The sequence below is a fragment of the Prionailurus bengalensis genome, chromosome B4 (assembly GCF_016509475.1).
Source record: "Prionailurus bengalensis isolate Pbe53 chromosome B4, Fcat_Pben_1.1_paternal_pri, whole genome shotgun sequence".
In the NCBI taxonomy this organism is placed as follows: domain Eukaryota; kingdom Metazoa; phylum Chordata; class Mammalia; order Carnivora; family Felidae; genus Prionailurus; species Prionailurus bengalensis.
Window position 1 is genome coordinate 98738880 of NC_057358.1, and position 15197 is coordinate 98754076.

Sequence of the window (15197 nt, forward strand, 5' to 3'; positions counted from 1 at the left end):
TATGCCATCCATAACCTATTGTAAAATTCTCTAGGACATCCTTTCTGCTAATGAGAGGATTATATGCCAATAAGCTTTGTTAGCATTTAGAGATGTAAAACATGGGAGGCAACATGTATTTCATTCTATTCCAGAGGATGATGGAATACTTAATAAGAGGATGTCTTAAATAATTAAAAAAGAATTGCAGATAATTTATCCTTACACAGGGACCTCCATGCTCCTGAAGAGCTAGTCATTACTGCTCTTCTGTAAAGACATTGGAAGTATAACTTTGGGAATTATATGAAGAATAATTTATCCTAGTTGACCATGTAATCTCCCTACAGGACCTCCAAAAAGGTAAAAATTTACTTGATCGTTTTATGTTAATCACCCTAGTTATATGTAAATCTTGGTTCCCATTCTTAATGTTCAATTATTATTCTGAATTACAGTTTTTAACATAAATATTATCTATTCTAAGTCCTTTTACTTCAATAACTATAATTTCAGTGTTAATTTGAAAAGACTTCCCTTCTAATTTAATAACAAGTATTTAGTAAAATTATACGTTATTCATTGAATATATATATTTTTTATTCTGCAGGTTCATTTCTGATACAAAATTTGATAAGGTTTTGCTTAAGCAAACTTTTTATTGAGTGGAATGGTTAAAAATATAATTCATGAGAATAAACAATATTGAACCTACTTGGAATTGGCATCTAAATACAAGGTGTGCCTATTATATGGTCCTTTTTTTTTAGTTTTTTATTTTTTTAACATTTATTTACTTTTGAGACAGAGAGAGACAGAGCATGAACAGAGGAGGGTCAGAGAGAGAGGGAGACACAGAATCTGAAACAGGCTCCAGGCTCTGAGCTGTCAGCACAGAGCCTGACGCGGGGCTCGAACTCAGGGACTACAACATCATGACCTGAGCCGAAGTCGGACGCTTAACCGACTGAACCACCCAGGCGCCCCAATTATATGGTTGTCAAAAGCATGTGCTTATATGGGGAAATATTGAAACTGCCTAGCAATGTACTATAAATGGGTATGTTTTTGTGTATGTAATATGATTTCCTAAAAAACTACTGAATAAATAAAAACACAGGTTCTAAGTATTGGGAGTTCATTCTTACAGGGAATCCATAAATTTTCTTAATGTATGTCCAACTATATTCATACTTGTTGGTAGAAAAAGAATTCAGTGGGAATCTGGTAATTTCTTTTCATCTGTACAGGGGAGAATTTTCAGCACACTAAAATCAAATCAGTTGAAAGACCAACTTGAAAGATAAAAAAGGGATCATTTAGGAAATAAATGCCTGAATAAGAGTAATAGCAGAATTCTATAATCTACATAAAAGGAAACAAGAGAAGAATAGATTCCTGATAAACATGACAAGACAACACACTAAAAAAAATAAGTGAAGTTAGCCAAAATGTTACAAGGACTGGGAGGAAAAACACAGTAGTGTAAAAAAAACCAAGCAAGAATGAAAAAAGAAGTTGATTATGATGAGAAATGACAAAGAATAAAAGCCCATAGATGAATTTTCAAAGATGTGCTCATTGATAAAGAGAATTTTGTATTTGTGAAATAGAATTTTATGTATAATTTTTCCATACAAACTAAATATCTTATTAATTGCTTTGCTCATGAAACTTTGCAGTTTTACAGAAAAATTCTATATTTGCATAATGTTTTATAATTTGCAAAGTATTTTTTCATATGTGATCTCCTTTGATAGTTTAAAATTCAAATATTGTCTGACAGTGGAAGGAAAAAAATTTAGCTAAGTTCTTAACCATGTAACCTTAGTATAAGCATTGTATGTGATACTTTATTATGTGATGTTCAAAAATGTATAAAAATATAGCCACACATTACATATAAATACATATATACATATATATACATATATACATATATATATACACATATATAGTGGGTTAAGATATGTAATGTACTTAAAATATAATGTTCTATACAATAAGTTATTATACGTTATTATCATCAGTTAATGTATGTATACATATTTTGCTTAAGTACAATGATAGGATATTAACTATCATAAAATATTTAAAAAATTGTTCTAGCACTTAATATTTAAATGTAAATTAGCAAACAATCAAATAAACATATTCAAATAATTGAAATATATTTTGGTATAAAGAATAGATGCAGAGGAATGGAAGTAGCTGAAATGAAGAAGTATTTGAAATATTACATACTAAAGAAATAAAAGAAGAGTCTGACTTCTCTTTTGAGATCAAAGGCATGGAGACAGGACAATAAAAAGTGTTCAGAAGCAATGAAAGAGAAGTATAATATGGGTAATGAGACATTTCAAAGAAGACATCACAAAATAAATATTGAAGGCTTAAAATGTTAAAGTATTCAATTGGGAGAAACTGCAATGAATAGCAAAAAGTGAAGTATTTTTAAAACACAGTTGCACTAATATGAAAGTTTTGGATTGGTTTTCATTCAAATTCAGTACATTGCATAAGAAATAATTATAGTTCTTTCTCTATTCTGTCAATAAACAGAGAAAGAGAACCATGGCAATAAAGCAAGCAGAATTATCAAAGTAGGAGTAATCAAAGAGCATATCAGCCCTTGGACCAGTGTAGGTAATGTCACAAAATTATTTCTTAAGGAGTGGGTAAAAGGGCCCAATTGTCCTGAGATCCATAAAGTTTACTCAAAACAAAAACAAAAAACAGCACCTAGGGAATGGTCAGAGACAGTGGCATAATCTAGAAAATTGGAAGCACATGGTGGAGTGGTGCTTCAATACTGTTATATTCCTTGACCAAGATGCCTAACCAACAAAATATACTCATTCAACAAGTGTTATTGAGTATCTTCTGTGTGCAAGTCACAGTTCAATGTGGGTTGAAAATAGTAATAAAATTATTAGTATTGCCTTTAAGAGAAATTCTGTATCATATTATATAAGTACACAAGTAGCCTTTTAAGTGATTGGATATACTGTTTTATATGGCCAGGGATGTTATATCTTTTTAACCTTGTGACATTCAGATAAATCATGGCAAAGACTGCCCAAATACTGGATAAGAGATTTAATTAGAGAATGTTTAAAGCTTTTCTTTGAAAAAAGCCTTATTGTTCTATCAATTACTTATCAAATATATGCATAGAGCCAATTACTGAGTTTTATTACTTGTAGTTTAAAAGATAACTTTTAAAGACTGCTGAGTATATTATATTAAGATAATTAGATGAGCAACTTAATTTTTAAATACCCCATTACAATTCTTCCCATAGACAAATGGAAAACCAAAAACAAGAATGAATGAATGAATGAATGAATGAAGACCGAAATGAATGAATGAAGAAAGAAAGAAAGACAGAAATGAATGAAGAAAGAAAGAAAGAAAGAAAGAAAGAAAGAAAGAAAGAAAAGAAAAGAAAAGAAAGACAAGAAAGAAAGAAAAAGAAAGAAAGATGAAATACCTTTCAGATATGACAGTCAAGTGTACTGTTATGATATGTACTTTAAATGTTTATAATGAGAAAAGAGATGATGAGAAATGTGAAACAACACTGTGTGCAGTTCTTCCTAGAAAATGATGAAAGAGCATTTATATCACTCCATATATTAGTAGCACTTAATTTCTAAGTCACCTGTTAGGATCTGATTAAATGCATGCCTACCTTTCCTGATCCCTCCATCAGAAGCACACGTGTAATCACCTGTTGTCAGTAGGAAACATGTTTCCCCTCTTCTGTTTTTGTCTCTGGTACTAGAGCGTCTGATGGGGAGCCTTTCTGGGGGTGATAATGGCGGCTCACTTCCTGTACTGTCGTCACCTGATAACACTGGTCACAGCACCATGCCCATTGACAGACAGTGATGGATGAGGAAATGAGACAGTACAAAGAGTTTACACTGAATGTCCATAGTACAGTCACTCCATATACAAAACACAGTAATCACATCACGATAAGAAAAAGGATTTTCATCACTCATTACAAAAATCTACATGGAGCAAAATGGAAATGTATTGAAAAGGAGAGAAATGTTCTTGGGAAATTTCAATTCCATTTTGGATCCCATTTAGTAGGAAACTGACTTTCACAGAACTAATATGAATTCAAAACAAGTGTGATAATGAACTAGCACACACATTAATATCTTAAGATTTTTGACATGCTTTCTAGTTACTGTGAATAGGAATCTTTAAAAGTGGAGCCTACTTAAGGAAAAACTCCGAGGTACATATTTGTCTTTGGAGTTCTTTAAGACACAGGCTTTTAATATTTGCTGAAAGTAATTTCCCCCAAAATATTAATAAAATAAATCCAAAATCTCACTTTATGTCCAGGTTCTCCTTTTTGAAATGAAAAATATTTTTGAGCATAACGAAGGAATAAGATTAACTTCTCCAAATGCCCTTGAAACAACTGTTTACTTCTATATGCTTGCCAAAGACATTTACATCCTATTGGCCTAGATGCTAGCTTGTTATAACAATATTTACCCAAGTTGAGAGTTTGTCCTCTTTTTCCATGCCCTTCATAAGGAATCTGCACAGGTATACTGAGAACAGTCTGATGAGACCAACATCAACTAAACTCCACTATTCATAAAGACATTCTTGGCCTAATTGTTTGCTTGCTTGCTCTGTGTAATTGGTGTCATTTCTGAATTATGCAAAAGTATTCACATAGGATTATCATAAATCTTTTTTTACAAGAAAAATATTAAATATATCTAAGTTACAGGGAATGCACATATCTTAAATTTTCATAGTGGGCTCAAAGCTAATTAAATTGTTTAATCTACAAAATATTTCATCTGTATCCATACACAATAGAGAGGATACTACTGCCTATAACTTTGGCAAAATGAACATCAATTATCAGTTGATGTTCTCTAGATTATTTATGGCAATGGAGAGGAGAAGGGATTCAGCAATATATCACCCAAAATTCATTTTGGGAGGGAACAGAGCACCCAATGCGTAGTGTAGAAAAAAGGAAATCCACAGGGAAATTCAACTTTGCCATTGATTAGACAAAGCAGATCATCTATCTCCAGAATAATGGTGAGTCTATTATATCACATAGCATTTTACCCAATCTAAAGGGATTATACTGAAGATCCTACCTAAGTTAACAATCATGAAAATTTAATCAACCCTCCAGAATATTACTAGCAACAACTTGTATTATCAAAAGGGCTATCTTCCATATCACCTTTTTGGTGTTCAGGCTTTTCAAATATAAGCATCCATTCTTTTTAAGTAACTGCTTCTTGTGAATTAGGTTGAGATGCATGGCCCCATGTGGCAGAGATAAAACTGAGACAAACACGCCAAGCCAAATGATATGGAAAGCAACATTTTGAGAATGAAAGATGGAAAATGGCCAATATCATACCATCACATCGTGCAGGGGAACAAAGAAACATTGGCACAAGAGCAACAAACAGGCAAAAGAAAATATTGGCACCATCAGCAGAGGGCATTCCCACTAAAGCAGGAAAACTCTATAGACCAGCTACGCAGGCTTCTACTTGGAATCTACTGAGAAAAGCTACAGGCTACAGTCTAGCTATCTACAAGCCTGATACAAACACATGTTTTGCGAAGGGGTAGAACTGAAAACTCATGAAAGTTTACAGAGAATGAAAATGGTTGCCTTCTACCTAAGGGACATACTGGTCTATAAAGTATTTAATGGCATGCATTTGAAATTGTGCCTTACCTGATCTGTTATGTTCCAGAAGCCGATTGTCTTTGCCCAGACACGTGTCACCCTGTGTGCTATTACAGGCCATATTTAATTCTGTCTTGCAAAAAGTAGGTGAGCTTGCCTGAGGGGCAGGAGGGATGTGCTTCTTTCTTTTCCTTGGAAGTTTCTGCTTCGCCATTGCCAAGGAGTAGTACATCCCAAAGTTGTTGACAATGACAGGCACTGGCATGGCTATTGTCAGCACTCCAGCCAGAGCACACAGGGCTCCCACCAGCATCCCTGACCATGTTTGGGGGTACATATCCCCATAGCCCAAGGTAGTCATGGTCACTACAGCCCACCAGAAGCCAATTGGAATGTTTTTAAACTGCGTGTGCTCACTAGCGGAAGGGTCGTTAGGTTGAGCTCCTACTCTCTCGGCATAGTAGATCATAGTAGCAAATATCAAAACTCCTAGAGCCAGGAAGATTATCAGCAGCAAAAATTCATTAGTGCTAGCTCGAAGAGTGTGTCCAAGCACCCTCAGACCTACAAAATGGCGGGTGAGCTTGAAGATTCTCAGGATCCTCACAAATCTTACCACCCTGAGGAAGCCAAGTACATCTTTAGCAGCTTTGGACGACAGCCCACTGAGTCCCACCTCTAAGTAGAAGGGTAGGATGGCCACAAAGTCAATGATATTCAAGAGATTTTTGATGAATTCAAGTTTATTAGGGGAAAAAATGATACGGACTAAAAATTCAAAAGTAAACCACACCACACACACTCCTTCTACATACGTCAAGGCAGGATCCGTTTCGATTTCATATTGCAGAACAACGCTTGTGCCATTGATGACTGGTTCTGTCTTGTTTTTAACAATATTGAAAGCTTCATGTGTCTCCAGGCAAAAGGTTGTGATCGAAACCAGGATGAAGAATAAAGAAGCAAAAGCAATAAACTGTAGGGGGCAGAGGGAGGGAAAGAAATAAAAAAAGAAACAAAGAGTGATCTGAACTATAATATACTTTGATCCAAATCTAAGAGCATCGATCCCCGCAGATGAAAAAGAGCAAAAGCATATTTGGAGATTTTGGAGGTTTTGCTTGGGATGTTATTTAAGTGAAAGAAGAGATGTGTAGGTATCATTAATTAGAGTTGCACATGTAATTTGTTTCAAGTTCTGTTTTCTGTTATACAGGCAAAAACTTTTGCTTATGTTGGAAAGTAATTTCTTGACTCTTTTGTATAAGAAAATATACCTGTTAAGAAAGCATAAAAATCAATCCAAAACAACGTTAAAGGGCAACAGACTAAAGAAAAAAATGTAGACAGTGGCTCCAGATATTGGTTCTGATCCTAGAAACCTTCATGTATTAGATCAAGTTTTACATCTATAAATATAAGGTACAGTTCATACTGATGGAAATTTGGAAGCTACCCAAATTTTACTGTAGGTTTTTAGCTATAAATAAAATGCTCCAAGTTGTCATAGGTATGGACATGGAAAAAAAAAAAAAAAAAAACCAACCTTTTGAGCTATGTTAAAGTTAAATTGTATCAGCTTAAGGTGGAGACTTGTCCAAAAGAACAAATCTAGGGAAGAGGAATAGTCAAAAAGACTGAAGAGAGAGAAACAGTTAAGGAACAAATTAAAAGACAATTTTCTTTCTCACCTGAAAAAGAACTCCAAGTGTTATTAGAGTAGCATGCTATAAAATTGCAGGTTTTTTTTTTTTGTAATTCAACTTTTTAGTTCATTTCATCAGTCCCCTATGTGAATACACACACCCGCTAATACAGAATAATAATAAAATCTCTCTTTATATAGTTCCTATTACTGCCAGACATTCATAAAAACAAATTATGTAATTAACTCATATCCATACTCATAACACTACTATTACCATATTTTACAGTTCTACAATATCAGCACAGAGTTTAAGCTACTTTTGCAAGATGTAAGATAACAAAAGGATAGACGAAACACCCTAACCTGATAAATTTTGCTCCCAATTGTTCTGTTAACTACCAAACGCTCGCATGTTGAATACAAATATGTTAAACCATTTACTTATCTTGGGATCACATACATCTTAATATTCAAGCTCTGAAAACTTAACACCCAGTTGTCTGAGTGAATGGTACTGTGACAGTCAGTACCAGAGGCTTTCAAAGAAGCCTGCAGAGTTCTAGTGCTCTCTGATAATGCCCTTAGACTTAGCATGTGTAGTGAGCACCAAGGGATTGCCCCTTGAATATCCAAATTAATTAATTATGTAAGAACAAGAGGTCATCAGTCAAGTGGAGGGTAGCCCTTACTTGGAAATATTAGGGTATATCCAAATCCCAAAACTGTCCCCTAATACCTGTTCTTCACCCATACCATTGAAAAGATCTAAGTTTCAAGAAAAGATTGAAACTACCTCCTTTTTTTCCTGGTTGAGTTTCAGTGTAAGAGAGATACAAAAGGACTAAAAGAAAACATCTTAGGATGGTAGCTATCTGCCTTAAAGAACCACCTCAAATTCTGAAATTGTATCGCAGGGTAACGGTACACTGTTCATATAGAATTACAAAGCATGCCATTTTCATGGTTTTGCCTTACTCCCCCATGCATGTCTTCCAATCTCCCTTGGTTTTGACATTATGGTTTCACTATCTTTTCCCAGACATAATGCAAGACATTAACATGTTTTCACTCAGCTTTCCCTTTGTCCAAATAAATAGAGTTCATTTTTTAATAACTACTTGTTGTAACAGTATCACTAAGACCCTCTAGATGCTTTAGAAGATAGTATCTTCTAGAGGAAGAATCAATCATCCTTGATGCATGCATTACTTCTTAATGTAATCACAATTTTATCTACAGATTTGTTTCTGATTCCCCCTGAAATTTTTTGTCATCAGAGCCCTGCTGGTGGGTATATGTTGATGCCCCCACCAAGCCCCCCCACCCCCGCCACATGCTCCCCCATCCACATCCAGTCTCCAGCATTTCAGATGAAATGTCAAAAGTTTTAGTGCACACATTCTATCTACAAGGCAGGTAGACAATATAAGGCAGTTAAAGCAAACTGTAATTTTATTTTATGCGTCTAGTATTCCTCAGTCAGCATTTGTTCAGTTAACTTTGCCAAACTCTCTCCACCTACATTCAGGTGAATTGAATGGGACTTCCCAACACTGCTGTTTCAAAATCTGTCCTCACTTCCCAGCCTATCTCCCAAACAACAAAGACAGTTTTCTAGGGTACTTTGATGCTTGTAAATACGAAACACTGGGACCTTTTATGAGGGAACATTTTCTTACTCTTCATTCATTCATTCAAGTATGAATTAGGTGCCTCTCTGTGCCAGGCCACAGTGTTAGGGCTTCAATTTAACAGTAGTTAACAAAACACAATCTCTGCATTTGAGGAATTCCCAATCCATTAGGGACACAGACATTAAATAATGAACCATGCAAAAATTATATAATTACAATTGTGATAAATGCAATGAAGGATGGAAAGGCTCAAAAACGGGGCTTTATTTAGACTGAGGGGTCACAGACACCTCTGACAAAATATCAATAGACTGGAATTTGAGGGATAAATGAAGGCTAACTGATGGAAACGGGAGACCCGTATATAACACAGTAGGAAATTTTAACAAAACGTCTGGACTTTTTCAATCTGGCTTTCTCAAGTGATGCCTTTACTGTAACACTGCAGGAGCAGAAGGTTTTCCAAGTCTGCCTCTTTTGCACAAATTACGATGATTAAAGCCCAAGCTAGCACAGAGGCTCTGACATTTTAAAGGTTAACCTCTTTTCCTAAAGAGCTTTAAGTAAACTAGAAATATTACCTAGGTTTTAAAATGAGGCTGTAAGGAGACTTTAAAGCAGTTTGATTGCTTATGGTCCTCCCTTGGACTTGCTGGCTTATTGGGAAAGCTTTAGAATTCACTTGTCTTAAATTATTGTAACAGCCCATTGTTTGGGATGAAGTAAAAACACAAGATATATAGGTTAAAGTGGTTTTTAACTTAAAGTCCTATGCAAATACTATAAATCATTATTATTTATACTTTAAAAATATATAATTATTACCTCAATAAGTACTACCAAAACCTGAGGCTTATGTTCATTAAATGAGTTATTATGTTGTCAGAAAAAGGTCAGCAGAGTCATAAGGTACTACACTTGGTGGCTGGAGTTTAAGTAACATGAATCATCTTGTTAAATTACCCATTTTAATTATCCACCCACAGAAGACATGAATAGACAGACACTTTTCTAAAGAAGACATCCGGGTGGCTAAGAGACACACATAAACATGGTCAACGTCACTCATCATCAGGGAAATACAAATCAAAACCATGATGAGATACTGATCTCACACCTATCAGAATAGTTAAAATTAACACCACAAGAAACAACAGGTGTTGGCAAGGATGTGGAGACAGGGGAACCCTCTTGCACTGTTTGTGGGAATGTAGACTGGTGCAGCCATTCTGGAGAACCATATGAAGGGTCCTCAAAGAAGTAAAACTAGAACTACCTTATGACCCAACAATTGCAATAGTAGGTTATTTACCCAAAGGATACAAAAATACAGATTTTGGGGGGTTCATGCACCCCAATGTTTATAGCAGCATTACCAACAATAGCCAAACTATGGAGAGAGCCCAAATGTCCATCAACTGATGAATGTATAAGAAGATGTGCTATATATATATATATATATATATATATATATATATATATAATGGAATATTACTCAGCCATCAAAAAGAATGAAATCTTGTCATTTGCAATGACATGGATGGAGCTAGAATATATTATGCTAAGAGAAATAAGCCAATTGGAGAAAGACAAATATCATATGATTTCACTCATATGTGGAATTTAAGAAACAAAACAGATGAACATATGGGAAGTGAGGGAAAGAGAAAAGAGGGAAACAAACTACAAGAGACTCTTAAAGATAGAGAACAAACTGAGGGTTGATGGAGGGAGGTGGGAGGAGGATGGGTTAGATGGGTGATAGCTATTAGGGAGGGCACTTGTTGGGGCACCTAAGTGGCTCAGTTGGCTAAGCGTCCAACTCTTGATTTTGGCTCAGGTCATGATCTCAAGATTCGGTGAGATCAAGCCCAATGTTGGACTCAGCACTGACAGTGCAGAGCCTGCTTGGGATTCTCTCTCTCTCCCACTCTTTCTTCCTCTCCCCCCTCAAAATGAATAAATAAATATTTTTAAAAAGGAGGGCACTTGTTATGATGAGCACTGGGTGCTGTATGTAGGTGATGAATCACTGAATTCTACTCCTGAAACCAATATTGCACTGTACGTCAACTAAAATACTAATTAATTAATTAATTAATTAATTAATACTTGCCCATCCATATTCCTAGAAAAGAAATTTAGTCACATTCATTAGAATATACCTGGGGAGCTTACACAAATGTGAATTCCTTACCCTCCACATGACACATCAGACACAGATTCTCTTGTTTAGGGAAAGGGAATTTGCATTCAACAAGCTTTTGTAGTGATCGCTATGCATATCAAAGTTTGAAAAACACTGTTTCAGTGTATTTTCAACTTGATAATACAAAGTTGATAATTCATTACTAAATGAATTGGAGAAGTTTCTAAATTATAAGCATTTGTAGACTCTTAAAAGAATCTTCCTAAACCTGTGTGTGTGTGTGTGTGTATGTGTGTGTGTGTGTCTTCGCATGTGAGTTGTGACATAATTCTGGCTTCTACACAAATATTGGTGAAGAAACAAAGCAAATGAACAGGCTCTAAATATACACAACTCTAAGACACAAAAACTTTGAAAGCCAAAAGTTGTCTGTGTTTTTACAAGTCGCTTGGAACTTGAATTTATCAATATTTTCATTAGCATTATTTAAAGAACCACGTGATTTTGTATTTTTATTATTCTTCATTGTAATTTTTATAGCTGTGTATATCTTTAGTTTTTAAGGACTTTGTAATTCTGCCAGAGTGTGATAATAGTATAATAGGGAAATAAAAAAGAGTATAAAAAAAGATACAAACTGTCATTATGGGAAAGAGACATTCATTCCAGAAGTAGATGACTGTTTTGCTTTAAAAAAACAAGCTAGATAGGCATTTTTTATTTATAAAGTCTAAAGACACTAGAAATGGTCTAGAATGGGAAGGTCATAACAGAGAACTAAAGTATTCTTCATAATAACATGGTAGAAAATTGAATGTTGTCTTCTGACAACTTAAAAGTGGGGAAGATGGAAGGAAATTGAAATCCAGAGAGAAAGAAACGGGATAGTTCTTTGAGGATGAGGAAAGTCCCATAATGGGAAGGAGCAAGCAAATGAGAGATCCCTGAGCGGTACAGCAGCAGAACTTTGGGACACCAATGGGGAATACCAAACTTTAAGGTGCTGCTTGCTCTGCTATGCCTTCAGCAAAAGGTGGTTGTACAAAAGAACCTGGTGTTGATTGATGGTGCTTCGAGTGATGAAGGTATTGGGCCATGCAAAGACAAAAGGAGGGGAGCAGTCAACCATGGAGGCAAGATACAGTGAGGTTCAGAAACTTAGAAGAGTACTAAATAAGAGTAAAAGATAATCAGGAGAAATGTAGCCCTTGTGAGAGTATTAGAGTTATTGAGTTATTAAGAGAGAAAGATCTCCCCATAGAATGAAAAATAAGAGCTCAGTTTATTGGGAACTTAGTTTGAGTATCAGATGAAAAGGTGACCCCAGAAGCCTTGAAGACCTAGAATCATCTGGAGGCAACACTTGGAATCCATTATCAAGGAATTTGTACACTTCATTTGAACTTAATTTTAAGAGACTTGGATACAGAAAATATCTTGTTTTGTTTTGTTTTTCTGACTCTCTGAGTTAAGCCCAAATGGGTAAATATGAAGTTAGTTTGAATAATATTAAGTAAAAGAAATTAAAAAGGAAAGAAATGGTGGGAGGGAAGAGGTTTTATTTGTTTTTCTCCTTCACAAACTGGAAAGTGCTTAAGGACCAGAATGATTTCATATCCATTTTTGTAGCTCCTGCTTTTGGCACAGTGGTTAGTATTTAGGATGGCTGGCTGGCTGGATAGAAGGATGAAAGAATTAATGAAAGAATAAATAAATGAACAAAATAATAAGGTAGATCACATTCTAGTGAGAAGAAAAATGATGTGAGGAAAAGGAACTAACAGAAATGAAATAATAAAATATGCATATTGAAAAGAAAGAAAGAAAGAAAGAAAGAAAGAAAGAAAGAAAGAAAGAAAGAAAGAAAGAAAGACAGAAAGAAAGAGCCAAATTTATAGCAGGAGCAAATTGAACTGGTCTGTAGGTCCAAACATTGCCCTCAGTAGCTTCCATTCATTCTGTTAATGGAATCTTATCAAGGAGTTGAGGAAGAAAATCACATTGTCATTTCTCTCTTCCTTTTCCCCTGTGATAAGACCACAAACTCTTACAGGCATTAAATGAAAATAAGATAAAGCATGCTAAATAATTAAAATTTTAGAAAGCTCTCTAGGTGTTATGTTGACTGAATTCACAGAACTCATGTATCATCTCAGGGACATTTAGAAGGGAGATGCCCTGCTACAATATTGACTTGTGGATGTAATAAGTAGCCAGTTTTTCTCCCTAAGCCCAGTGTCCATGAGTAGCTTGATAAGTGTCTAATACTCTGTTTTTGTTTTGTTCTGTTTTCTAATTAGCGACCATGAAGAGAAAGCCCTCAAAGTGCCGTTCTACATAGAAGATAGTATGTACCTACCTCAGTGCAAAAATTCAAGTAGATCTCTAAGTATGTATAATAGGCTGACAGAAAGAGGAGGAAAGAGGAGGAAAGCAGGCTATATTTTTGTTTCATCATTTTCTCTTTCCTGTTAGCATTGAAGTGAATAAAACTGAACTCTATAAGAACCTCAAAAGTGCCAAACATAATGAGGACCAGACTGATTAAATGGCCTTTTTCTGTGCTCCCCTAGCCCAGGATCACTGATGTAGCAATTTTCACACACTTTTGTTACTGATTCTACAAGTCCACAATTGTTCAAAGAGAAGAACTTAATATCTATCTTTAGGGCCAAACACAGGCTTGACTGATGGCAAGAAGTAGGTGATCAGTTCTTGGGAAATTAGAAAAGGAAAGTGTTTTTGAAGTATGTTTAACTTGGTATGTAAAAATTCCACTGGCTCCAACATAGAATCTCCTTTAAAAGTCACCTTACCCATTAATTCACAATTAGAAACCTCAACCTATATTATAAACCTTTAAGGGGGAAAAGAACTTGAAGAAAAATTAAACTTACCTCTATTTGAAAATAAAAGTCAATGACATAATTTAATAGTTGGAAATTAACATTACAGGGAGATTTTTTAAGACAAATCCTAAAATATATACTTTGCCATGGCCCAAAAATTCCATTCCTTAAAGGAGATTCCCATTCATGGGCCATGGCAAAAAAAAAAAAAGCCTGAAAGCTCTTCTTGACCTTGACAATCACCTTGAAAACAGACTCCTTGAATCAGGAAATAGAGGTCACTGGAGTTCATCAATTAAGGTTGTGAAAATAGTCATCAATTGGATGAGGAGTTTAGGAAGGAGGAGTTTTCTTTCCTCCTTGATTTCCTCTCACTTGTGAAAGATGATGAACCATCACTCTGCTTTGAGATGATTTCTCACTTGCTCTGGTATCTTGAAGGAACTTTATGTACTAAAACTGATTTCAGGGCGCCTGGGTGGCTCAGTTGGTTGGGTGTCCGACTTGGGCTCAGGTCATGTTCTCAGTCAGTGGTTGGAGCTCCGTGTCGGGCTCTGTGCTGACATGCTGACAGTTCAGAGCCTGGAGCCTGCTTCTGATTCTGTGCCTCCCTCTCTCTGGCCCTCCCCGCTCATGCTCTGTCTCACTCTCTCTCTCAAAAATAAATAAGCACTAAAAAAAAAAGAATTTTTAAACTGAATGATTTCTTGGGATTATGGTTGCAATACTTGGTCTGGGATCAGCTTTAAATATCCTTTGTATGTAAATACTGATAAAGTTGTCAGATGCTCAGGGTTGCCTGACCTTGTCAGTTTTGCTGCAAAAAATCATTAGGTACATTGTACTGGGGTTATTCATGGAAACAATTGGTTAGGATCTATTTTCTCTCATGGAGCTAATGCTCTGAAAAGGGATCCCACCACAACAGTTTTAATCAATGCTTGGGAGTACGATTTTATTTTTATATAACTGTTAAGATTGCTGGTGGACTGAGTTAGCCAAAAGGAAGACAGTTGCCTGCTTCAAGAAGAGGCGTCATATTTCAGGTTAAGATGTGAAAGCGTGAAGAATGTTACAGTAAACGCCGATTTCAGAACTCTTAGTGTAGTGTAGGAATTAAGATCCTTGGGAATTAAGTAACTATGGAGGAACATCCTAAATTGCAAAGATTTGCTACTGCCAGCTTTCAACCCAAGTCAATTAAGCCAACCTGCATTATCATAAAACTGCCAAAATG

The 15197-nt window shown here is 35.5% G+C and overlaps 1 protein-coding gene across 14 annotated transcripts in view; it reads right to left on the minus strand.

Annotated features, from left to right (window-relative positions):
- KCNC2 (potassium voltage-gated channel subfamily C member 2) overlaps positions 1-15197 on the minus strand; it is a 203059-nt gene that overhangs the window by 4631 nt on the left and 183231 nt on the right. For 6 of the 14 annotated variants that reach the window (XM_043561451.1, XM_043561454.1, XM_043561449.1 and 3 more), the window contains 2 exons: positions 5729-6656; positions 3674-3838 (listed from right to left, as the gene is read on the minus strand). In XM_043561451.1, coding sequence (XP_043417386.1) covers positions 3674-3838; positions 5729-6656 — 1093 coding nt within the window. Of the gene's footprint in view, positions 1-3673; positions 3839-5218; positions 5323-5728; positions 6657-15197 lie in introns of all 14 variants that reach the window. The other 8 variants (XM_043561461.1, XM_043561462.1, XM_043561460.1 and 5 more) reach the window with 4 other exon arrangements.